General features: G+C 37.1%; 6 protein-coding genes across 8 annotated transcripts; 2 read left to right on the top strand and 4 right to left on the bottom strand.

Annotated features, from left to right (window-relative positions):
* Positions 1 to 5: 5 nt before the first annotated feature.
* LOC110842673 (probable pyruvate dehydrogenase E1 component subunit alpha, mitochondrial) lies at positions 6 to 2,886 on the bottom strand. Of its 2 annotated transcripts, XM_022088455.2 has the most exons (12): positions 2,593 to 2,886; positions 2,327 to 2,344; positions 2,049 to 2,167; positions 1,861 to 1,960; positions 1,707 to 1,771; positions 1,466 to 1,619; positions 1,286 to 1,393; positions 1,065 to 1,163; positions 949 to 990; positions 734 to 834; positions 429 to 573; positions 6 to 338 (listed from the first exon to the last, which is right to left on the bottom strand). In XM_022088455.2, exons 1-12 carry the CDS (start codon positions 2,641 to 2,643, stop codon positions 153 to 155), a joined length of 1,188 nt encoding a protein of 395 aa, XP_021944147.1. In that variant the 5' UTR covers positions 2,644 to 2,886; the 3' UTR covers positions 6 to 152. The 2 variants fall into 2 exon arrangements, with proteins under 2 accessions (XP_021944147.1, XP_021944148.1); XM_022088456.2 differs by lacking the exon at positions 2,327 to 2,344 and having other exon boundaries at positions 2,593 to 2,885.
* Positions 2,887 to 3,057: 171 nt separating this feature from the next.
* Positions 3,058 to 6,553, bottom strand: LOC110844931 (RNA-binding protein 7). The gene is made up of 5 exons (XM_022091264.2): positions 6,061 to 6,553; positions 5,898 to 5,954; positions 5,645 to 5,806; positions 5,503 to 5,523; positions 3,058 to 5,414 (listed from the first exon to the last, which is right to left on the bottom strand). Exons 1-5 carry the CDS (start codon positions 6,151 to 6,153, stop codon positions 4,542 to 4,544), a joined length of 1,206 nt encoding a protein of 401 aa, XP_021946956.1. The 5' UTR covers positions 6,154 to 6,553; the 3' UTR covers positions 3,058 to 4,541.
* A 269-nt stretch (positions 6,554 to 6,822) lies between these two features.
* LOC110844930 (gamma-tubulin complex component 2) lies at positions 6,823 to 12,065 on the top strand. 2 transcript variants are annotated; one of them, XM_022091263.2, is made up of 13 exons: positions 6,823 to 6,985; positions 7,095 to 7,543; positions 7,617 to 7,712; positions 7,774 to 8,862; positions 9,036 to 9,456; positions 9,553 to 9,759; positions 9,839 to 10,081; positions 10,208 to 10,432; positions 10,518 to 10,676; positions 10,761 to 10,988; positions 11,060 to 11,365; positions 11,486 to 11,835; positions 11,923 to 12,065. In XM_022091263.2, exons 5-13 carry the CDS (start codon positions 9,043 to 9,045, stop codon positions 11,963 to 11,965), a joined length of 2,175 nt encoding a protein of 724 aa, XP_021946955.1. In that variant the 5' UTR covers positions 6,823 to 6,985; positions 7,095 to 7,543; positions 7,617 to 7,712; positions 7,774 to 8,862; positions 9,036 to 9,042; the 3' UTR covers positions 11,966 to 12,065. The 2 variants fall into 2 exon arrangements, with proteins under 2 accessions (XP_021946955.1, XP_021946953.1); XM_022091261.2 differs by having other exon boundaries at positions 6,922 to 6,985; positions 7,774 to 8,837.
* LOC110843464 (m7GpppX diphosphatase) lies at positions 11,829 to 15,377 on the bottom strand. The gene is made up of 7 exons (XM_035847270.1): positions 15,222 to 15,377; positions 14,505 to 14,942; positions 14,398 to 14,428; positions 14,198 to 14,312; positions 13,895 to 14,119; positions 13,689 to 13,806; positions 11,829 to 13,610 (listed from the first exon to the last, which is right to left on the bottom strand). The coding sequence occupies exons 2-7, from the start codon at positions 14,914 to 14,916 to the stop codon at positions 13,459 to 13,461; spliced, it is 1,053 nt and encodes a 350-aa protein (XP_035703163.1). The 5' UTR covers positions 14,917 to 14,942; positions 15,222 to 15,377; the 3' UTR covers positions 11,829 to 13,458.
* A 36-nt stretch (positions 15,378 to 15,413) lies between these two features.
* LOC110842985 (WD repeat and HMG-box DNA-binding protein 1) lies at positions 15,414 to 19,872 on the top strand. The gene is made up of 10 exons (XM_022088881.2): positions 15,414 to 15,709; positions 15,863 to 16,129; positions 16,199 to 16,550; positions 16,638 to 17,267; positions 17,346 to 17,527; positions 17,620 to 17,867; positions 17,948 to 18,306; positions 18,383 to 18,553; positions 18,634 to 18,982; positions 19,078 to 19,872. Exons 1-10 carry the CDS (start codon positions 15,621 to 15,623, stop codon positions 19,710 to 19,712), a joined length of 3,282 nt encoding a protein of 1,093 aa, XP_021944573.1. The 5' UTR covers positions 15,414 to 15,620; the 3' UTR covers positions 19,713 to 19,872.
* Positions 19,782 to 22,973, bottom strand: LOC110842986 (WD repeat-containing protein 43). Its single transcript, XM_022088882.2, has 8 exons — positions 22,814 to 22,973; positions 22,499 to 22,738; positions 22,177 to 22,418; positions 21,872 to 22,087; positions 21,127 to 21,778; positions 20,897 to 21,048; positions 20,303 to 20,541; positions 19,782 to 20,225 (listed from the first exon to the last, which is right to left on the bottom strand). The coding sequence occupies exons 2-8, from the start codon at positions 22,691 to 22,693 to the stop codon at positions 19,978 to 19,980; spliced, it is 1,944 nt and encodes a 647-aa protein (XP_021944574.1). The 5' UTR covers positions 22,694 to 22,738; positions 22,814 to 22,973; the 3' UTR covers positions 19,782 to 19,977.
* Positions 22,974 to 23,226: the final 253 nt, after the last annotated feature.

Here is a 23,226-nt window from a genome sequence, read left to right as displayed (position 1 = left end):
TTTTATTGCATGCGGACGTAATTTATTCAGTCGCCACATATATAATCATAAAGATTGATTGCCTAAATGATTAAATGATGGGTCGAATAGCTATCTTGTTATTCACATAGATAGTAAAGCTAACTATTTACTAGTTGGTTTTACATTTACTTTTACGCGTTAACTTGGGGGCCGATATTGACATGCTTGACGGTTTCCCCTGATACTAATCCTCTTATCGTGGGTTCCAGATTAAGAGCATAAATGTCACCGGCCAATTCTTCTAAACTAATTTCAGGGTCAGCTTTTGCCTCCTTGGTGGCTTTGTCAATATCTTCTCTAATCTTCAAATCAATTTGCTGCAAATTAAAACAAAATTACTTAGCAAAACCAAACAGTACGAATTTCCCATAATCTCGATACGTATATATATGATATTTCTTATGAACCTTTAATTCATCTGCTGTTGCAAGGTTGGCTTCAACAATTCGTTCTTTGAAGTGAGTGATGGGATCCCTACTTTGCCTGACTTCTTGAATCTCTTCTCTCGTTCGGTACGATGTTCCAGGATCTGACATAGAGTGACCGTGGTATCTGAAATAATAATAGCGTGACATCATTGTCATCACATTATATTGTTTATGAAGGTTGAATGCATTCCTTCTAACCTAGACATGTTTTTAAAAATTACCAATTGATATTTATTAAAACTAAACATAAAATACAAACATAAAATACAGTTATCTCAAGTTACCTATATGTTGCTGCTTCCATCACAATAGGGCCATGTTCTGATGCGTACTTCCTTGCAAATCTAGTTGCTTCTCTCATTGCCAAGACGTCCATACCATCAGCCTACGAGTGACATGATTTAATGTCATAGTCTTGTTAGGATTTGTAGGGTTTGTAGGGTACACAATGTATTTTATTGCGTAACTATACATGTATTAAATATTTTAAGACTCTTACCCACAAACCAGGAACATATTCTCCACGTTGATAATAATTCACCTATCAATTGTGCGCAAGTAAATTAGTATGAAAGAGAAATACAATAATAACTCAAAATTATTATTATTACTAACATTAGCGCTCGCTCTTTCAGCCGAAGTCCCCATTCCATACCCGTTGTTTTCACATACGAAAATGGAAGGAAGGTTCCATAACTTTGCCATGTTGTATGCCTACATATAAATATAAAGGATACAAATATATATATAAATATTCGTAATTACATTTAAACTACCTTAAATTAATGTAAAAGCCACAGAGGGTCTGTAATGCTATCATTGTAATATATGTATACCTCAAAAACTTGTCCTTGGTTTGCTGCTCCATCGCCGTAAAGTGCCACATTTACACCCCCATCTCCTTTATATTTATGAGCTAAAGCTAACCCAGCTCCTATTGGAACCTACAGAATCATTGATTTTGTAAAAGGTTATTTGTATGAAGAAACACGTGTGCCGTGTAATAATTGTCAAACCTGAGCACCAACAATGCCATTGCCTCCATAAAAGTTTTTGGAGTACATGTGCATGGAACCACCTTTTCCTCGAGCGCAGCCTGATTTGCGTCCCAACAATTCAGCCAGAACACTAAACGGAGACACTCCCATAAGGTAGGTCCAGCCATGAGCTCTATTCAAAGATTAGTATGGTACTTGTAAAGGTATTTAAATTCAACAATATTCAAAAGCAGGAGCATCAAAGAACGAGAAAACACACCTGTAGGCTGTGATAACAGAGTCCACATTGGTAAGAGAAGCCCTCATCCCAACAGCTACCGCTTCCTGTCATACATTAGGAAAATAATTACAGCATTAAATATATTGGTCGGCACAGTTGACGTTAACATTTTTTTGGCTCTATCGTCTCTTACCTGACCAGAATATAAATGACAAAATCCTCGAATGGCCTTTTCCTTGTACAAAGCTGACGCACTAGTTTCCATTCTACGGATAACTTGCATCTGTGTATACCTGCAATTAATCAATCGTATAATATCAACTATCACGCCTGTAAACGAAATAAACGAATTAAAAAATGTCAGTTAGATAGTAGGCTTACATTAACATAGCCTCGTCTCTAGTAACTGTAACACTCGTCGCTGGACCGGAATCCAGCTTGTGTAATTTACAAGGTTTAACTTCAAAGGTTGCTTCGGTGGAGAGGGATTTTGACCAGAGCTGCAAAATAATGAAATGAGGATCTTAAACTTTGAATGGATAACCTAATTTGAATGTTTTGCATATGGATAATTGAATAACTATGAGCTGATTCTTTTCATAATCCATGAAGTAATTGGTAATGAAAAGCACGAGATGATGAGTCGAAATTATGCTCACCTTGTTCCATGTAGCATACTGGTTTTTATATATCCCATTATTAGCAATGCAAAGTAAAATAGCCAAAATTAAAATGAGTTTTGGTCAAACAAAAGTTCTACTCCAATACACAATACGCCATAAAATGAAGCTTAGAATCTTGAGTAGGATTCTTAACTACTTAAGAAAGAAACACATTTTGATTTGTGATTTCGAATTTGACAAAAATAGGTGACAGTGTTACTAAATGCATATACAGTAATTTAATATTCTACAATAATACTTACGTTTCGTTGAACCACCGGTTGTGCCAACCGAGAAACACGCGTGGGAAGCATTTTATATTATATTTTATAAAAATTGGGTTGAATTGTGAATTGGATTGGAATAATTAACAATTTGACTTGAGCCTACTGACAACTGATGACACCAAGTTAGCGCAGCTGCACAAAAGCAAATGCGAGAGCGAGGGTAATCGTATCACATATAAACTTAATTACAGCTTAATTAGTTAGTTCGTAGGAATAGTTGAATTCAGATGCAGGAAAAAGTGTCGAATTTATGAAAAGAAAGACCTAGGATTTGCTCTTCCCACTCAAATTTCACACCCAGTTGTCTCATTTTTGTTGTGACATGCATTTGGTGGATTGTTTATTAATCGGAAGGACTTTTTCATGTAAAAGAGTCCAACAATGTTCCCAATATAAATTAATAATGCAATTGATAAATTTTCAATAATGATTGACAACACATTTTTGAAACCACAACACGATTTATTTCATAAACGTTTCGGCGAAAAGTAAATTGATCGCTACAACACGTACGCAATAATGAAAAGAGTAACAAGTTACTAAAATATTGAATGTACAAAATTTGAGAACACGTTTTAAAACACCTACAAATATAGTTCATCAAGATAATAAAGACATACTCATCAATTGTTCCTTTGTCGTCGTGTACTGTGGGTCATTTTATGTTAATTAAATAGTTTGATGGGTGCGTCTGTCTCTAAAAGATGGTGGTGGGGTGTGGTGACGGAGGTCTTCTTCTAGGCTTAATTATATGTCTAATTAAATCTGAAATGATTTATTTATGGTTCCCAACCAGTTACTTGCACTGTCTGTCTGTTGTCTGTAAGTAACTGATCATAGATCATCAAGTTGAAAGTGAGGTTTCATAATAAAACATGTGCAACTTCAAATCAACCGTCATTATTTAGTACATTTCCATAAAAAGAACCAATAAAGGATTATTAAAGACCAAAAAAGAGAGATGACAATTATACTAGAACTGCAGACCACCAATAATAACCCTCGCTATTTTCTCGTTGTTTTCATAGGATTTTGTTGAGCTACTTTCTCTTGTTGGTCTAATGCACCTACACTCATCTCAACACTAAATTTCTAACCTCAAAAATCTCATCTTGTCGTTTTCATCTTGTTCTGTCATGGTGGGTATAAATCCTGGCGATATAAAGTTAAATAATCTGGTTTGAGATCTGAATATTATAGATCTATTATCTTCATCATTCAGAACGAGGGACCTTGTTGACTGGTTGGTGTTATGTGTTTGTTGAGCTGCATTGAATACATGATACCGACCAAAATGCCTTACTACAATTTTCTTTGTAAAATTATTGCTTATGAACTCCCATCTTTTTTAAGCTTTCAAATCAGTCACAAGTTCAGGGGCCAGCAATTCGTTGATTGAAATAAGGGCACTCATTCATTCATTCAGAAATTATGTGACATTATGACGAGACAACATAACTGAGTCGAAGTGTGTGCGGCATTGTATAATGCAATTTTCATTATTTGACTGGATATAGTTAGTATCCTATCTTCTGTACCTCCTTCAGTGTTATTTGACAACATGCATGTAGAAGAGATTACACGATTGCCAACTATTATTATATGACGACCGGATAAAGATTGATGTTATCTGATGATGTTTCAAGAAGTCTATGCATTGTAATGTAACACACACAATACAGTTTGTCAAATTAAAAAAGTTGCCTTTGACAGTTAAAGTTAGGTAGGTGTTTCGATTTCGGAAATGACCAATACTCATTAAAGACCACGAACGACGGTTCATCCAGTTCAGTTTACAATTTTTGAGATCCAGTATGACTTGGATTGCAATTGATATCCATGCTTCGTCAACCAACTAGCTAGTAGCTAGCAAGTAGAACTAACTAACAAACTAACCACCTAACTAACTGGAGAAAAGTGCTAGACTAGTAGTGGTATACATGGACATTATGAAACCCGTTGGAAGCTGGAGGGTTTCCATAATTCTGACCGCCATGTGGGAAATTTTGCTGTTGTTGTTGCTGCTGTGGAGGTGGGTTACCTCGACGGAAGTCGGGGGATTGGACAAGCGGCACTTGCCCTTGAAACGTATTCATCATATATTGCTGCTGCTGTTGCTGCACCGGGTTAGACAACCTTGGTTGTTGCTGATGGTACGGCATTCTTGAGTTATTGTTTGCTAGGGATCCATTACTATACCCACCATTACGTTGTTGGGGGGGTCTACTTCCTCCCCTCTGACTTTGATAATGACCGCCGCCTCCTCCTCTAGACTGATGGTGGTACTGTTGTTGATGTTGTCCTTGACCATTCATCTGTTGGGGACCATTGTTGTAATGACTAGTATTAGCCCCCGGTGGTGGTTGTTGGTGCTGCTGATGAGGACTAGCTGTCCTGAGCTGCTGTTGTTGTTGTTGTGGGGGAACCCCGCTATAGTTATTGTAACCATTTTGCATTCTGGGGTTTCTGCCGTGTTGTTGCTGTTGTGGCAGCGAGGGCATGGACCCCGGTGGTGGTTGCACCGGAATTTGCTGCACAAATGGGGACGCTATTTGCGCAGCCGCTGCAGGCTGGAAGGGTATCGCCATTACGTTCATATTAAGATTGGGAGAGGGGGTGAAAGATTGATACAACTGATTCTGATAGAGAAACATGTTGGGTGAAACTTGAGCCATTTGAGGGTGAAACCACTGTTGCTGTGGTGGGGGAACTTGCTGTTGAGGGGACATTTGAGGTTGTCCCTGCCCTTGGAAATTATTATCTTGTCTTTGCTCCGAAGCCTTTTTTTGATCCATCAACTACACAAAAAACAATACAATAAAAACGAATACCTTGGTATTGTTGTGTACTACACAATAATTATTACTGAGTGAATCCATCATTTACCTTTCGGTGAACAGATCCAGGCTACAAAAATAATAATACCATTATTGAGTAATGCACACATTAATTCATTACAAGAATTAATTAACCCATACACTAATTCATAAAACCTTTTTGGGTTGTTTAGAATAGAATAAAAATATACCCTGGGCTGAAGTTTTAACTTTTTCCCAAATAAGGTTGTCCCCTCCATTACATTAATCGCATATGGAACAGATGCTTCGTGCTGGAACGTGACGAAACTATACCCTTTGTGCCCTTGGCCATCAGGGTTTTTAGGGAGACGGATGTGCAAGATTGGTCCAGCCTAATAAACACCATAAAACAATGTTTAAACATGTTATTTTGGTATTAAGTCTGACATCACTACAAACGCTCAAGTGAAGAATAAATAGTACCTGGCAAAATAGCTCATACACCATTGTCTCCGTCGTTCGACTATCCAGGTTACCCACCTATTAAAATATATTTCGAATTATAAGATCCTCCGAATAAATTATTACTTAATTAACTTAATTATCCGGAAAAATATCAAAGTCTCATTATTTTAATATTACTCACCCAGAGGACCAGATTATCGTCATCTTCTTGGTGTGACTTGCCTCCCCCACCAACTCCAACCCCTTGGTCTATTTCTCCATACGTTTCATTCATTATAGTCTTTGCAGAAAAGACTTGCGGGATGATTACAAGATTTTGTACTTTATATACTTGGTACCGTAGAGAGAGCTAGTTAAATGACAGTCATGTTTTTTTTGAGGCAGAAATGGAAGATTTACGTGAGCTTGTGGAGTGAAGTAGTGGAGCAATTATAGGACACTTTAATATTCGTCGAATTTTCGACCTCAAAAATCCTACTCTTTTTGCAATTCAATAATACGCCCAACTCGCAAGTACAAAATAAAGTAAACCAAGCTTATTGCTTTCTCTGGAGAAATCAAGGGAAAACTAATACTACCATGTTTTCCACGAAACTAGAGTGTTTGTACAATAATAGCACCTCAAAAGTATTAATAAAAATTCAGGACTTCAGTTATAGGCAATAGGAGCAATTATAAATATTAATTTCTCTGCAGCTAACATGTAAAACGAGCTAGTTCTTGTCCACTTCTGCCGAGCTGCCCTTGCCGTGGTGGCCCTCGTGTTGGTGCTACAAATCCTGACTGCAGTTCTTCTTCTCCAGGCCACAGAGTTCTGTCAAGTCAATAAACTTGTACAAGGAACAGAAGAACAGAGAAGAAAAGACCGACGACGAGAGAGAGCCGAATACGGATTTCAGGCCGAGATCAAAACTTGTGCTGGTGAGCAGAATCAGAGAATCAGATTCGGTCAACCTCCGCAGTAGGCGCAAGTTTCGTATAATTCGGATTTCTTTACTTTTCCCCAAAAACCGTCTCATTTTTACTATCTTCCGGCTTGCAGTGAAGAAAGTCGTGCGTGAAAGCTGGTGGACATCAGAAAACCAAATCTTCTTGCTCTTTAGTGGGTGAGACATGGATATAATCAATTACTTGCTAGATTACATAATTAATTATACTGCAAAGCCTTCAAATTTTAAGTTGCTATCTTATGTATGCTTTAATGTGGTTTTACAGGTAGCAAATTTGAGTGATTGATGACATTACCAATGTCGCAGATCTGATCTCTTTGTTTCGTTGCGTCCCAAAAGCACGCTTCAAGAATGAAGTCTGTTTTGAAACTCCGCTGTTTAAATGATATGGTCAAACGTGGGTCATTGCATCATGTTAATGGTTCATCAAATTATGCGACGGGAGCTTTCACATCAAAATCCCCCCCTAAATTGGGACTGATGCTACCACAACCTCACCACTGCCACAGTCATACGACACAATGTGTTGGTGCGACTGAAATACGAAGAACGATGTCATACAAGACTAATAAGATCAGACCATCATCACAAAATATTATAAGTCACAATCTTATTAATGATGACCAAGCTACGTTACCACCATTAGATAAACCAGATCACGTCGCCCAAAATTATACTGCAGGGTCGCATCGGTCGTGGAAGAAATTATGCCAGGTATTGATTGTTGTATTCAGAACATTTTCTACAATTACCAAATATTACTAATAGTGTATTTACTTTTTAATAGAGGTTTCCTGAGCTTGGAGAGCTGAATCAAAAACAATTGGTACAATTGTTAGAAGTTCTCTCAATACATGGTATACCACCCGATGCTGGTGCAGAGGTATATGAGGACTGAATTACACTTAAACTAATAATACAGTAACAAAATTCATACTTTCTAGATATCAGTCAAGTATCCTGCTATTCTAAATCTCACGGAAGCTAGCATAATTGGAACAATTTCTGCATTAAGAAATTGTGGCTTCAACGAAGAACATAGAACAAAACTTCTGAGAAAATTCCCCCAAATTTTTGACCTACACAAGTCTGAATTTAGAAATAGAATCGGATTCTTAAATACGTATTTTGAGAATAGCGGAGAATCACTAAAAGCAGTTATGAATAGTGTCGAGGCATTGACAGAAGCCGAACACATTGTTAAACGCAAACTGCGGTATCTAATATTTGACTTGGCTCATGCCACTTCTTCCATTAAAAACTGCAACGTTTTATCATTTCCTCTTCAATTTATGAAAATACGTCACGAATTTCTAATAAAAGCCGGTATATATGTTCCCATCCCGTACCGTAAACTGATAAAGGTTAGAGAGAAAGAGAAAGCATCAAAACTTCCCAGGGCCAAGTATTTCAAACCTGACGATGTTGTGTGCACAAGTGACAAACAATTTTTGAAAACATGTACACGCGGAGCCTTCAACACGAACGATCTCGCCGCATTCGAAGAAATATTTCTAGCTCACCAAGAAGAAGAAGGAGTTGAGGAAGATGATGATGTCATTGAGAATGATATGAAGAGAATGCTCTCAGACGATGAGGATGATGATAACGACGACAAACATCAAGACATGATTCTTAATTCAACTGGATTTGGGAATAAAGCTGAAGTGGAACATTTTTACTTTTAAGAAATTTATCTTTCGCCACTAGTCGAATGTCTATTAACAATAAAAAAGTCGATGATATACAAATACTGAAAGTCCTTTGATACTATAATACACACTTGTTACTTGTATGAAACAGCAGCGTCATACTCTTCGAGAGAAAGCATGAAATATTTTCATGGTTATTATGTGCAAACGAGTCTCTCCTTTGATGGAAACAGCGGGAAGAATTCCTCGCGCTGGATATCTCGTTACAGTAAATAAATAATAACCAAGCTGAAGTTTAGTTTCTGAACTGACTTTAACATCAGTAACATCTATTTCTACTTGCTTGATATTAGCAGGTAATTAATTGACACTTCATTCTGAGTACGTATTTGTATTTACAATTTAAATGTAAAATTTAGAATTGTGGTCGAAAGATTGACACAAATTGTGTTTTCGTGTAAAAACTTTTCACTCTTAGTAAATTGTTATTAATAAAGCAATAATACTAACTAATAAATAACGAATAAAAACCCTTTTGGTGACTTTTATTTCAGAGAAATCATGTCCGAATCCGAAGTCTCGTTGTACACTCTAAAGAAGCCTCCGTCTAAATGGGAGGATGACGTTCATCCGAGCAAAGCTTCCTTTACGGGAAGTAGTTTCAGCAGCAGTTACTCCTCCCACCATCAACATACCATTATTGACCATCAATCTCGTTCTCGACAAAGTACTCTACGTGTCGTCGACCCCACCAACTCCAACCTGACCGTGAGAAATGAGTCACGACACTTTAACACCATTAACTTTGTGCCGTCTGAGAATTACTTGCCTGGTGCAAATCTCAGCTTAATTGACGGTATGTCGCCAGAAGACCAAGAAAATTTACTAACCGAAGAACTCCTGAAGGTACTCACCGGAGCTCAGTCTACTGTAATCCAAGTTAACCAAACTAAACCAAATCAGATTAGTTTTGTGGTGAGATTAACGAATCAATATTTGTTTTTTTTTGCGCATTATATATATGAATGACGAACCACAATCAACAGGAATCATTTTATGATAAATCTGTAGGTTGATGCACTGGTGGAGAACTCCCTAAAAGAATTGGCGTTGCAAGTGGCTCAACTGGCTACTCACTACCATGCTGTCACAAAATTTGTTGAAACATGGTCAAAGTTTGAACACGGTCAAGTAAATCAAGCTTTAGGAGCGGCCTTAAGGGATATATTAAAAGATTACTTTATTCTATTGTCACAAACGGAAACTCTTTTCATGAAGGTAATAAAAGTTTCATTCATGGAATTTAAAGCTGTATGTTGGGATTAAGATTTTATTTGTATTGATCTTTATACGTTAGGGGGAACTGTCTCTTCAAAAAATGTTGTTCTTTGTTCATCCAACATTACAAGTGATGGGGACGCTGAGGTCTATCGTTAATGAGATTGAGAAGCAAGACTCATGTGGAGGACAAGTGTTGACCTTACTTCATGAGAAAGCCATATCAATGGTGGGGGATGCAGTCGGGCAGAGTTTGTGCTACGATTTGGCTCAGCAGGCGTCTGCACCGTATTTTACGATTTTAGAAAACTGGATATACAAAGTAGGTTTTCTAAATTTAAATGTTGCACTTTCACATGTGCCTGTGGTTGATTAACGTAATTTTCTTTGTAACAAGTTTTTTTTTATTCTCGCCCATACAATTATTCTCTGTGTTTAATGAATATAGGGCATGATCAGAGATCCATTCGACGAGTTCTTTGTGTTTGATAGTGACAGAGGAGATGGCTTGAAACTAGAAGTGAACGATAATGACAACTACTGGGAAACGAGGTATCTACTTGTCCCAGAAAAGTGTCCCTCATTTTTAAACTCAGTTAGTCAAGAAATATTGAAAGCTGGAAAATATCTTAACGTGATCCGCCAGTGTGGAAAGGATGTTTGTATAACCTCAGTAAGTTGCACTAAAATTAAAATTAAAGAGATGAGAGATGAGTAAGCTTTACTGATTTAATTAGAATGTTTTTTTTTACATATAGAACAACAAAATTAGTTACAGCATTCATGAACGCGTATATGTGGCAGTTATTGAAAAGGCCTATGTTTTTGCAAGCAAAACTTTGCTAGACATGTTATTAAATGAATACGATTTGATGAGACGATTAAAGTCTGTCAAGCATTACCTCCTGATGGACCAGGTATGCAATAGAGCGACCAAGTGCAACACAATTAATTATGTAGCTCAAATTCACGTTTAAATAAAGTGTATTTTTCTGAAATAGGGCGATTTCATTGTACAATTTCTGGATTTGACGGAGAGCGAGCTAAACAAGCAAATTGATGATTTAAATCCAGTAAGGCTAGAATCTCTTCTAGAACTTGCCTTGCGTACATCATCATCGGCGACGGACCCTTATAAAGATTGTGTAAAAGTACAATTATTTCCGTACGGAATCGCTGAACAAATGCTGAATATAATTGCTATTGAGACTCCATTAGAGCAGAGAAAGGTATATAAGGAAGGACAAATTTATAAAGTTGTTAAATTTTAGCCAAAATAAATATTAAGTGCATATTACAGTTTCAGATGCAATCCGATCACTGCAACTTTGGAATACCTGGATTTGAAGGATTTTCATTCTCGTATGAAGTGCAGTGGCCAATCTCGCTAGTGTTAAATTCCCGAGCCATCATTTGCTATCAAATGATATTTCGGCATTTATTCTTCTGCAAGCATGTGGAGAGGCAATTGTGCAAAGTGTGGATTGCCAAGAAATGCTTCAAGAATACTAATTTAACCCAAGACTCGGAAAAAGCAGCTGCATTTTCACTACATCAAAGAATGTTAAACTTTGTACAAAATCTCCAGTATTACATGGCCTTTGAGGTAAAAACTCCATGAAAATTATCCACACATTTCTTTAAAAGTAATGTCAATGAAAGTCCAAAGGACTATAATGAATGAATATAACCAGTGCTGAATGTGATAATAATTGTATTGTATCAGGTCATCGAACCAGCGTGGCACACGTTTATTACCACTTTGGCTAAAGTGACTAATGTAAATGAAGTTTTGAATTGTCACCTTGCCATGGTCAACTCAATTTTGGACGATTCAATGCTCACCAGCCCATCCTTACTTGCAAAAATGACTGCATTACTGTCACTATGTCTTCAATTTTCTGATAAAATCCTTGGCTCGTCTGAAAATCAACTAGTGAGTTTCCAAAACCTAAACGTTACGATTGAAGAATTAACTCGGAGCTTCACTAAAGAATTAGTAGAATTTCTCCGCGAAGTGTCTAGTATCGTACAAAATCCGAACCAATCTTCAAAAGTTGCCAACATTATTTATCGGTAAATGCTTTTTATTTATCAAAATTTTAAAATTACTCTAATACAGTTATAACTTACTTTTATAATAAATTTTTGATTTTTTTTCAGAGTTAATTTTAATGGGTTCTACACCGATGCACTAGACATGTAGATACAAACATATGTAACCAACAACTTTTACTGTTTTATAATGTCGCATTCATTTAAATAATGATGCACACTAAAGTAAATACATCAAGTTTCCCAACTAATTTTGCATTTTTCATACAACTCGTCACTAATCATAAGGTAAAATAAGTACAAGAACTTTGTCTATAGATTACTTAATGTTAATCTACAGAATACGACAAAAACCCACATTTCAAAATTTGCTCCGTGTCCAAAAATAATTCGGATGTTTCAATTAACTTTTTAATACCAGCTTGGAATACTCGGCCTGGAATAGTGAGAACTTCCAGGTAACTGCTGCCGACAGGTAGCATTGTGGAATTATTAGTACAGGTAGAATTTTCGGCGGACTGTTTTTGAAGAAACAAAAACTTTGCTACTTTCTCTGGTTTTAATACTAAATCTGCAGTAGTCCCTCTCACACAAAACTCTGTTTGGAAAATGGTTAGATTCTTGTCAGAACTCCACAACAAAATGGAATCATCTCCAATCGAGCTTTTCAGTACAAATTGACATATTGAAGAATATGACCACTCACAGATGCATGCAAATACTGAACGCTTGAAATTTTGAAGTAATTTTAAGTGAGCTTCATTCTGCAAAATTGAACAATGGGCTGCAACATTGGGAGTAGGATGAACATTCTGTGGCATCCATTTAACACCATAATCCCATAAGTGAATGCAGTCTTTAGAGTACCAACATCCAATTTCATTTTTACACTGGAAACAACGTGCTGGATCGTTTACCTCGGTAGAGACTCCTTGAATAATTTTTGAACTAATAGCATAAAAAGTGGTGGAGTAATAACAACTATGAAGCTCTGGACAACTAAGCATTTCAAAAACAGTTTTTCTACTAGTAGGATTAGGAGTATGAGAATTCTTGAAATCGGCGGATTCACTATTGACAGTACAGGCAGGCGGATGACACCAGAGATCTGTCGCTTTCTCTTCCCAATTAAGTCCAGGCATTTGTCGAATAGTTTTAAAAACGGCTTCTGGTACAAAACAATTTCCACATGATTGACAAGTGATATCATAACGACAATTTTCTAATGGTATAAAATGATTCGCTGAATACTTTAACATTATGGACATTCCATCATCAAACTCATCCGATGATGGCAAAAGTTCTGCTTCAGCGGATCCCAAACTTTCGAAAGGAGGATTCGCAATTATTCTAAAATAAAAAACATTCTTGTTCGACGAAGTTGGCCTTAAGAGAGACCTTTGCGGAACAAACTTGATTCCAAAAAACTGAAGTGAATAAATGTCTAAGACTGGAATACTTATTGAGTCATGGGTTACCAAAATTTTAAGATCTATCACACTGGTTCCTTCTTCATCTCCAGCAGCTCTATTGAGCGTAACATACAAACTAACTAAACTTAATCTAGGAAGGTATTCTGCAAGTATTTTGACTCTAGTTGGTTCATCAAGTTTGATGTCACTTAATGAACTTTCCAATGAGAAATTAAAATTTGTATCCATTTTCCAGTAATTTTTCGCACAAGGCGTCCCCTTTCTTGACAGTAAATGGTAATGTGCTGTCCTGATAATATGTTGGACTGAGACCAATGTTTCCAATAACTGTTGACACCAAATGTGACTTTTCCGTTGATATTCCTGTTAACAAATTCGATTCATTAAGAAAAAAAGTTTTAGTGTGTTCCTTGAGCTCAATCACTGTTCAACTAAAATTACCTGGAGCGTTGAAGCTAAGAGCTGTAAAGTGAATGTGCAGATGATAATACGATGGCTGATAATGAATATAAACTCTTAATTGAGATTTCGTCAGTCCGTATTTTTTTTGAATGGCTTCCTGTGAAAAAAATATTTATTCAACACAACGCTTTACATTGTTACTAAATGAGTAAAAATGTGGACGCATGTGTGGTACGGGTACTTACAGAGCCTTCGGTCAAAACTTTCTGTAGTAGAGGAATGTGTTCAGCAGTTAAATCACGCAACGACTTTATCCCTTTCTCATGGACAATTGCAACTAGATACAAGTTGTTGATCGTTTCTCCGTCCCACTTTAAATCTGGTAGCAAGATAAAACCAGTTTTTGGGTCAGGGTCTTCAAAGATGATTCGATCAGCCTCTTTTTTGTGGGCAAGAATATTATGCACCCACTGATGAGTAAGACATATGAATACAAAATTTGCATAAATACATTATCGTTCCATCATCTATTCTGTGAAAGAATATACCTGAATATCAAAAGAGCTCGATTGCAAGTATGGGAGAGTTACACTTTTGTAAATCTCTGGAGTTTCTTGCACCAAGTAAAAGGGCTGAATCCGATATTTATCAATGTGCTGCTTGCTATCAAATAGAATAGAAGAATATATATATATCTAATTTTGTAGTTTAGGTTTTTGTTAGATTTATGATTAAATTAGAAACATACGTGGCAGGATGGACAATTGTAGTTTTTACAGCTAAAATAATGAGACATGACATTAGTTATCTCGTCGATTCAAGCAATTGTAAGGTATTTTTTGCACTAAATCAAACCTGAAAGCTTTGGTTCCAATACGCAATCGTAGCTGCCGTATATGTCGTTTTGAAAAGTATGGACCAATTCACTCTTCTTAGAAAACAAGTCGGATAAAATATCCTCTGTAAATGGTTTTTTGTCCAAAATTATTACAGCCTTTTGATCTCCAACAGTTCCTTCAACAACAATCCTTTTGAAGTCTGCACTATTACTTAGAATTGAATCAACTTTAAATCCATCAAGCGTTTGAAATGTTGTTTGAACTATGGATTTCTTCTCATCTGTCACAGCAGTAATGTTATTTTCCACGCCTTCCGACGACGAATTACTACTTCTCTTGGTTGCTGGTCCAGAATTTGCGTCTTCTTCCACTTTGCGTTTAGCAGCTGCTGCAGCGCCGGAGCGAGACAAATCTTCAGGAAGATCCATCAGTTCAGTTATTATAACACAAGTTGCTGAAGGTGGATGATATTGATGATGGAGTCGACAAAAAAATATGAAAGTTATATAAAACTGGCATGAAACTCGGTGTGTATCGATACCAGCAGCCTCTTTTAAAATAACGAAAAGATAGATAGGTACAACTACAAAACAAACTATTATGAACAGATGTGAACTACAGAACTACTGCAAATCAATTTAACAACATTTGGCTCATTCAGTCCAAGGATGACAAATTATATATCAACAGCTAGCAAATAACATAATTAATATTAATGATGTTTTGTTTATACCTGGGAGACCTAGTTTTGTCCTTCGTCGTATTGTTGTGATAAACTGTGGTCTTCTTCTTGGTCGTAATTGTTCTGTCCTCGATTTTCGCCGGTGCCTTTAGGACGGGACGAGTGCTTCTTGACGACTGTGAAGTTGCCCCGCAGTCTGTTCAGCCGTTCAACGAGAAGAGGCACGAAAACACCGGGAACTCTGTGCCGCGAATCCGCTCTTTCTCTGCTCACAACCCATAACATAAGTTAAGCTTGAAACGAGTGACGGGGGCGATTATTATTTTTTTGTAGTTTCGAAAATTCAATATTGGACGCCAAGTAAATAGAAGAGTGACTGGAGCAGCAAGCCTCTAGGTCAAGGGTAGATTTAAAGATAATTGACGACGTCACGACACGACAAAAGGAAGCATGAAGGCCCCCGTCAATTCTCGATACGTTCACTCCGACGGTGTCACGGATATTGCGATACACTATGACGGGGATGGGAATACTGATGGGTAAGAAAACAAACTTACTTAATTTTGTTAGTATTAGCAGTTAAATTACGCGACCTGTACCTTACTTCACCGTATTCTGTGTACCTCTTTATCTAGAGCTGGAATGTCAAATAAAATATTTCATAATTGTTTTTTTGTTTTATATTTCATCAGAAAAATTCTTACTTGCGGCTCTGACGGTGATATTCGAATGTGGAACAGTCCGGAAGATAAGGAACCACTTTTAGTTTTCTCATCTAGCGATGCCGGGCTGGGAATGTGTTGTTACCAGAATACAGTTTACGTAGGAACCGAAAATAATACTGCCGAATCTTTCTCGCTGCCATCTGGAAAGGCGGAGAAAGTCATTACTAAATTCACAGCAGCAGTGAATCATGTTGACGTCTCCCAGAGTGGAGACCTTTTGGTGGCTGGGTCTGGGTGAGTGGAAAAGTATGCTAGAAAGGGGATTGGATAGTTTATTATTGACAACCATGTCTTTGTCAACAGGGACACGACTATTCAGTTGATCAAGCTAAAGGAAAGTTCATCCCCTATCAAACTTAGTGGTCACACTGCTCCTGTGCTGTCAGTTCTTATCGATCCGTTGGAAGAATTTTTCGTATCCACTGGCTGCGATGGAACAGTTTCCATTTGGAACTTAATTGGGAATAATAAGCAAGTGAAATCTTGGGATGATGTATTTCCGTCTTCGAATGACATTTTGACGAGTAAGACACTTTGTCGACCGTCGTGGAAACCTGACGGCAGCATGCTTGCTGTCCCACACAAAGGGGAAGTTATTTTCTACTCTAGAAATGGTTGGACAGAGACGCAAAGATTCAAAGTTTCCGAAAAAAAGGTTATTTCGAATACGATATTTACATATTTTTGTATACGACGCTAATTGAATAAACCCAGTGAAATGAAACGTGACGTACATTTGCAGATGTTATCGGTGACGCAGTTTTCTTCCTGTAGTAAATACTTTGCGGCCGGAAGTTCCGATGGAACCCTTTTCGTTTGGAATACGACCAATTTAAAGTTGATCTATGAAAATTCAGATACCAGGGATCACATTACTGGAGTACTATTTTCAAAATCAAGCCAAGACATTTTTGCAGTTGACATGAAGGGTCGGTTAATTTCAGTAAAGAACTTTATTGGTTCTCATGAAACTCAAAATGAAGATGTTGACATGGACGATGAATTGGGCGATGAAGTTGATAAATTCGTTGAACAGAATGCTATCGAGAGTGACCCATTTGATGATGACATGGATGATTTTTTGGTGGAAGAAGGTGGTGGGGATGCAAATGAAATATCAATTTCTAAAATAAAGGCTATGGCTGGATTCATTGCTTCGAAAGATCAAAAGGAAGATGTCTTTGTCGGTGTGAATAAAGCAAGAAAAAGTGCAGGCCTAAAGACTATTATCGAGGATGATGACGCTGCCAGTGTGTCTAGTTTAGATAAACCCGATGAAAATCCGCCATTACCAATTGAAATGCCTTTCACTATACCACAAAAACCTTTTCAACCTTCTAGTTCGCCCGAGAATCTACAAAACAGATTCATGGTATTTTTTTCTTATTCCATTGTTGTGCATCCTGATTATTAACAAGGTTGTTACTTGTTTTGTAATATTTAATTGTAGGTATGGAATGACCTCGGATTAATACGACAGTATGAAATTGAGGACGATGAAGTTGATACAATTGATATTGAATTTCATGACGTGTCGTTCCACAATGGAATTCGACTTCGAAATCAAAACGAATACACTATTGCAGCTCTGGGAAAAGAAGCCGTAATTTTTGCTAGTTCAAATGCAAATAGGTAACCAATTTGTTTTTAGTACTAAAATGGTAGCCATAATTAATTATTAGTGCTAATCGAAACTGAGCATTTATTTGAACACCTTTCTTCAGCAAAATTATGTGCTTGCATTTCTCATCCTGGGATAACACCAAGGAGTGGTTAACAGATTTGCCAAAGGACGAGGAAGCTACAGCAGTTGCAATTGGAACAGGATGGTTTGCTGTGGGTACTAATATGAACCGTTTGAGAATTTTCACAACCGGTGGAATTCAGAGGAATATGCTGGACATTGGGGGTCAAATAATAGCAATCTCTGGTCATGAAGATTTGCTGTTTATTACATTCCACACCGGCATTGGTACATATGCTTTTATGTGTATTATAAAGACAGAATGTGGGTTATTGATAGTGTAGTATATTTAAATTCTATCTGTTTAGGGCTTTATGGAAATCAATGCATTTCGTATTCCATTCTCCGAATTCGAAGCGGTACTGGATTGTTTCCTTTGATTGCCAGTGAGCCATTGCCATTGACCCCAAAATCTGAAATATCCTGGGTCGGATTTTCTGACGAAGGCACCCCAACAGTCTCAGACTCTACCGGAACGGTTCGAATTCTTAATGGAAGGATGTGGACTACATTCTTGAGCATGAAAGAGAGTTCTCGAAATGAGAGTGATCATTATTGGGTCACCAGCCTCAGTGTTTGTAATCAACAAATAAGAGCAATCAAATGCAAAGGAACAACGTATCCTCCAACACTTCCACGCCCCACAGTGTTATTACTAGACGCGAAGGTTGAATCCCATCTTTGACTCTTGTCATTAACTAAGTCATTAATTTTAACCCATGATGTATAATTTTTGTTTTCAGCTACCATTATGTGATATGGATACGGAGAAAAGTCAGTTGGAAGATTTGCTATTACGATCTCTAATGCAAAACGCTTTAGCAAAAAAATTGGACAAGAAAGGTGTGGATGTTGAGCAGTACCGGGAAAAGGCAGACAAGGATATCAAACAAAATTTGATGAAACTATTCGCAGTACGTGCTGTGTTGCATTACTTTCTTAAGGTTTAAAGTTTATGTGTTAATATTACTCATTGTATTACTTGCGGTTTCAGATTAGCTGCAAAGGTGACAAGGATTTCCGTGCGTCAGAATACGTTGCAATGATGCCAACCACACATTCTATTCAAATCACTATTAAACATGCCAATAAACAACGGAAAATGGCCTTAACTGATCGTCTCACTGCCATTGGTAGAAAAAAGTTGGCCGAAGAGGACGAAAATGTTGAAGAAGACGACGATGATTTTGAAAATATGCGAACTGGAAATGTCATTTATTCCAGTTTGTACTCAAATCTAACAAATGTTGGAGGAAATTCTAATAACGATTCTCAAAGCACGTCTTACTTAAGCTCCAGTTTTTTGGCTAACCAGTCAACTTCCGATGTTGTATTTTTGGAAGGTTGTTTTTACTTGTTATATTTTATTTTACGTTCGGCCTAGTCAATTGAAACAAATAGCAACCATTACTAAATTGTTATTTGTATTTTATATTAGAAAATCCACTGCTCACTCGCCAACGTGCAGAAATACAAGCGCTGTGCTCCTCTTCTCCGGCGAATTATAAAAATCCATTCAAAAGAGATAGCGTTGGGGATTCGAAAACTAAATCAAACAATGCTGTACCAACTATTCTTGCTGCTGAAAAGACTGATTTAGATGGGGGAAAAGGGTTGGCATTGATAGACGCGTGGAAAAAACCGTCGCATAAGCCAACAATGGAATTCAACCCAAAAAATCCAAAGAATAAAGTTGCTAAAAAGCCTTCTGATAAAGATAAAGGTGACAAAACTAACAAATCTAAATTGGACAAGTCTTTGACGAAGAAACAGCCAGCTTTATTTGCAACAATGATGACGGGGAATAAATCACTGTCAGAGCAACCCAAAAGTCCAGCAAACATAAATGAAAATTCCGATTCCAAAAGCATAATCGAAGATATCGATCCTGAAATAAATGCTGAAATCGAGAACAATCATGTCGAAAGGAAAAGAAAGAGAAGCGGCGACAAATCGAATGTTGCTGATAGTGAAGCAGAAAAGAAGTCGAGAATCAGCTCAAAACTTTCTGCATTTGCTTTAAAACGGAACGTTAGTGCAGATGAACCTGACGACGTCTTGGCGGATGTATGAATGACGTAAACCAAGGAAAAGTGGATTTGTGATGTACGTGCATATGTAATGCAATGCTACATATTGAACTTAATGCTTATGGGCTAATTAATTTAGCGTTTATTAAATCTCTGTTTATAGAAATAAAACTCGTACATGTCATATCTTAACAACACATAAATTATCGTAAACTGTCGGTTATTGTGTGATCAGAGCAGAACAACATTTACGCAAACCATAAAAATTTCACACTCAGATTATAATCACACGTTTACACTGATTATTATCATTCGTCATCTTCCATAGAGTCACTTTCATTTCCTCCATTCATTTTCGAAACTGGTGTTTTACTAACAGTCTGTTCGTCATCACTACTTCCTGAATCTGTGTCATCTCCATCGCCACCACCAGAGCCCATTTGCTCATCCCCAGAATCATCACTTTCCGAGTCGTCCTCTACTAAATCGTCTGATCCAAAAAATTCCTCTGATTCAGATGGTATCATATCCTCGTCCTCGCCATCCTCAGATGATTCTGGAACATACGAATTTGAGATAAACTAATTCTAAAAATCAAGTTTCAAACCAGAAAAATTGCACTTTATGACTTACCATCATGGTATACAAGCAGAGCCTCATTTGGAATTTCCGTTTTATGTTCCTTTGACTCGATATTTCCTTTAATTAACTCAAGTTTTCCTTTCAATTGGCACATTTGTGGATACAGAATTTCTCGAGAATGAAGTAGGCTGATAAATGGTCCCAACATATCTTCTGAAGACGGGCACGACATTAAAAATGCAGAATGAACTTTAAAAATGGCTTTGAGCCATTTGATTACACTATGATTTCTGAAATACAGAATAATTACAATTAATATTGCACATTAAACTCTTCTACGTGTAATATAACTCTGATTCTTTAACAATTTTACTTTGGTAAAAAATAAGCAGATCGGCTTATTTTTATAAAAATGTAATTATACGTAAATGAGTGTACATTTACACTTGAAAGCTGGGGGACAAAGTCAAACTTTACTTCGTTTTCCACTAAACCTTCATGGTATCGAATTATTCAATTTGCTAATTTTTCCAAAACCAAATTGACAGATTAGCCGTTAATATAAAACTGAACTATAACTATATACTGAACAATTCTACTTAGTTTACAATGAGGAGAAGAAAATAAAAATATCATTTTACTTACAGCATTGGCTTATTAGATACCATTTTCTTGATTTCATTCAATAGTGGAACAATCATTTGTACAGGAAGACTTCTAATGGAGTTATCGATGGCATCTTGATCCCAGCGAGACAGGACTGATTGCAATATTTTAGCGTCTTTACTATGAAGCCCCTAAAAACGTATCAACATTGGACATATATGATTATTATTCGTCGAGTCCACAATTTTGTTATAATGCTGGATTTTTACCTGGCTCAAAAGATGAGCTAAATTATTTCCGTCAGGAATTCCACCAGATGAAGGTGCATCAATAGTCAAATTACTTAGTCTATCCTCCATTGGTAGCTCTTCTTCATCTTTATTGGACCCTTGATTTTTCTTTCGTTTTTTGCCTTTCCCGTCTAAGGGTTTTATTAGCCCAATGTCTGAACCAGGCTGTAAATGTTTTGCGTCACTCGGAACCTCAGTCATGACATCAGTCTCAATATCTGTATCCTTCTGTTTTTGTTTATGTTTTGAAACTTTAGACTTGAGGACAAACTCTCTTTTGATTGTCACTTTGTCTTGGAGATATTTTACAGCCATTGAGTCAAATTGTAACTTTGACCAACTTCCGTATGCTATTTTAACCTCCGCCGACGATTCATCTTCGTTAGTCAAAAAACAGGATAGCACAGGAACCACTGTTGTAGGTTCATGAGCGTCCATCACAGTAAGAATACAAGTTGGAGCAAGTGGTTTTCTCAAAGGCCCATTTAATTTGTGACTAAAAGTGCACAGCGTGCCATTTTCTGTCACAGCGGAAACTGATACTTTCCCACCCGAAGGGGATACGACGCAGAACTGCCTTGGGTTTTCCATCAGCATTAACGTAGCTACTGCACTCTGTTCAGATTTTGACCTAACAAATTAATTTAAAAAATAAATAAATAAAATACTTTTAATGCAAACTTGAAATAAAAAATAAAATATTCACATGATTACTAATTATTACCAAATTTGAAGATGCGTTTCTTTTAAACTCATTGTAACAAAGTAATCGGTGTTGGGAATTTGTTGAATTTGAGAAACTGTGGATGGCTGCCCCATGAAGTTCATAACGGACGTCTTCGTTTCCAAGTTCCATAAAGTTATCCCCCTTCCGGATGAGAGGAGCATGTCCTTGAAGATGGAAATGCAGGATAAGGGTCCTTTTCCTCCTTTCCAACGACTGCGAAATAGTTATTGTTACAAAATAGTCATCATTACGAATTATGTACTACATATATTTATATGACCCAGTTTCTATCTCGTCTTTACCTCAGACTTTTTGCATTCTCTGCATCCCATTCAACAATAAAACCATCTTCGCCACAAGAATACAAAGAAAGTGTATTAAGATTCCATGTAAGACCGGTAATGGGGCCGGAATGGGCTTGTTTAGAATGTGCCAGCAGTTGGGATTTAGCAACGCTGTACAGCAACAGCGACCCATCGGCAGTCCCCATTGCCACTAGGTCCCCTTCAAAACATCGTTTCTTTCTCTTCCTCTTATCCTGTGCCTATAGAACAAATCCATATATTTACACAAGTTACCTCGTAATTAGCTACCATTAGTGCGTACAAGGAATGGAATAATTACCCCATTTTTCGCATTGCTTGTACTACTAGAAGGCGCCCATTCAATGCAAGTACAAGTCGCCGATAAGTGAGCCGATGGGACAAACTCTTGCTTCAAACAGCTGGACTTTCCTTTCGTGTCCCAAATACGAAGTCTGCCATCTGAGCCACAAACAGATAGGAACTCTCCAGACGGGGAGAATCTAGCTTTATCCATAATTCTAAATCTTCTTTGTTTATATTTAAAATTACCCAGCCAAGCCTGCAAATCACAAACAACAACACACAATTTCACCCAAGAATAACAGAACTACAACATAAACTTGTAATCACTTACCAAACTTATTGACGGGTCCAACAAAACGCCGATAAGAAAGAACTTATTTTTTAGTATTTTTTACCAACTGCGTGCTAACGACGACAAAAGATAAGAGGATTGGAAGATGTGTGATCGTGTGCCTGGAGAGAACACGAGGTAGCATTAGAAAATTGTTCATGGTGCATTCAAATTTCCCACCTCTCCATTCTCAACGTTCCCCACAATAACCATTTTGTTCATTCAGTCCAGACAACCTTTTTTATGGGTGCAGAGAAAACAGGAAAACCTGCCTTTCATTCGCAGCTAAAATTAAAAAAAAGAAAGTGATTGACGAGAAAATGAAGTAAAATTTTAATGGAGATAAGGACTTTTATTAATGTCTTAAAATATGACCAATCAAAACTGGAAAGTTTACACACATTGTTGTATTT

Source organism: Folsomia candida, unplaced genomic scaffold (genome assembly GCF_002217175.1).
Source record: "Folsomia candida strain VU population unplaced genomic scaffold, ASM221717v1 Fcan01_Sc002, whole genome shotgun sequence".
Lineage (NCBI taxonomy): Eukaryota > Metazoa > Arthropoda > Collembola > Entomobryomorpha > Isotomidae > Folsomia > Folsomia candida.
Note: the sequence above shows the minus strand (reverse complement) of the source record. Positions and strands in the feature narration are given on the sequence as shown.

What these genes read in the sequence shown, in the direction of transcription:
- LOC110842673 (XM_022088455.2), bottom strand. Translation starts at nt 2,643, where the DNA reads ATGCTTCCCACGCGTGTTTCTCGGTTGGCACAACCGGTGGTTCAACGA. An exon ending in ATGGCATTGTTGGTGCTCAG is followed by an intron (nt 1,394 to 1,465) that starts GTTTGACAATTA and finishes ATGATTCTGTAG; the next exon opens with GTTCCAATAGGAGCTGGGTT. An exon ending in ATGGAAGCAGCAACATATAG is followed by an intron (nt 574 to 733) that starts GTAACTTGAGAT and finishes TTATTATTTCAG; the next exon opens with ATACCACGGTCACTCTATGT.
- LOC110844931 (XM_022091264.2), bottom strand. Translation starts at nt 6,153, where the DNA reads ATGAATGAAACGTATGGAGAAATAGACCAAGGGGTTGGAGTTGGTGGG. An exon ending in TGTATGAGCTATTTTGCCAG is followed by an intron (nt 5,807 to 5,897) that starts GTACTATTTATT and finishes GGTGTTTATTAG; the next exon opens with GCTGGACCAATCTTGCACAT. An exon ending in AGTTAAAACTTCAGCCCAGG is followed by an intron (nt 5,524 to 5,644) that starts GTATATTTTTAT and finishes TTATTTTTGTAG; the next exon opens with CCTGGATCTGTTCACCGAAA.
- LOC110844930 (XM_022091263.2), top strand. Translation starts at nt 9,043, where the DNA reads ATGTCCGAATCCGAAGTCTCGTTGTACACTCTAAAGAAGCCTCCGTCT. An exon ending in CAAATCAGATTAGTTTTGTG is followed by an intron (nt 9,457 to 9,552) that starts GTGAGATTAACG and finishes ATAAATCTGTAG; the next exon opens with GTTGATGCACTGGTGGAGAA. An exon ending in ATTACCTCCTGATGGACCAG is followed by an intron (nt 10,677 to 10,760) that starts GTATGCAATAGA and finishes TTTCTGAAATAG; the next exon opens with GGCGATTTCATTGTACAATT.
- LOC110843464 (XM_035847270.1), bottom strand. Translation starts at nt 14,916, where the DNA reads ATGGATCTTCCTGAAGATTTGTCTCGCTCCGGCGCTGCAGCAGCTGCT. An exon ending in ACAATTGTCCATCCTGCCAC is followed by an intron (nt 14,313 to 14,397) that starts GTATGTTTCTAA and finishes TCTATTTGATAG; the next exon opens with CAAGCAGCACATTGATAAAT. An exon ending in CGAGCTCTTTTGATATTCAG is followed by an intron (nt 14,120 to 14,197) that starts GTATATTCTTTC and finishes CTTACTCATCAG; the next exon opens with TGGGTGCATAATATTCTTGC.
- LOC110842985 (XM_022088881.2), top strand. Translation starts at nt 15,621, where the DNA reads ATGAAGGCCCCCGTCAATTCTCGATACGTTCACTCCGACGGTGTCACG. An exon ending in CTTTTGGTGGCTGGGTCTGG is followed by an intron (nt 16,130 to 16,198) that starts GTGAGTGGAAAA and finishes CTTTGTCAACAG; the next exon opens with GGACACGACTATTCAGTTGA. An exon ending in ATTTGATGAAACTATTCGCA is followed by an intron (nt 18,554 to 18,633) that starts GTACGTGCTGTG and finishes TTGCGGTTTCAG; the next exon opens with ATTAGCTGCAAAGGTGACAA.
- LOC110842986 (XM_022088882.2), bottom strand. Translation starts at nt 22,693, where the DNA reads ATGGATAAAGCTAGATTCTCCCCGTCTGGAGAGTTCCTATCTGTTTGT. An exon ending in GAGAATGCAAAAAGTCTGAG is followed by an intron (nt 22,088 to 22,176) that starts GTAAAGACGAGA and finishes ACTATTTCGCAG; the next exon opens with TCGTTGGAAAGGAGGAAAAG. An exon ending in TAGCTCATCTTTTGAGCCAG is followed by an intron (nt 21,049 to 21,126) that starts GTAAAAATCCAG and finishes ATACGTTTTTAG; the next exon opens with GGGCTTCATAGTAAAGACGC.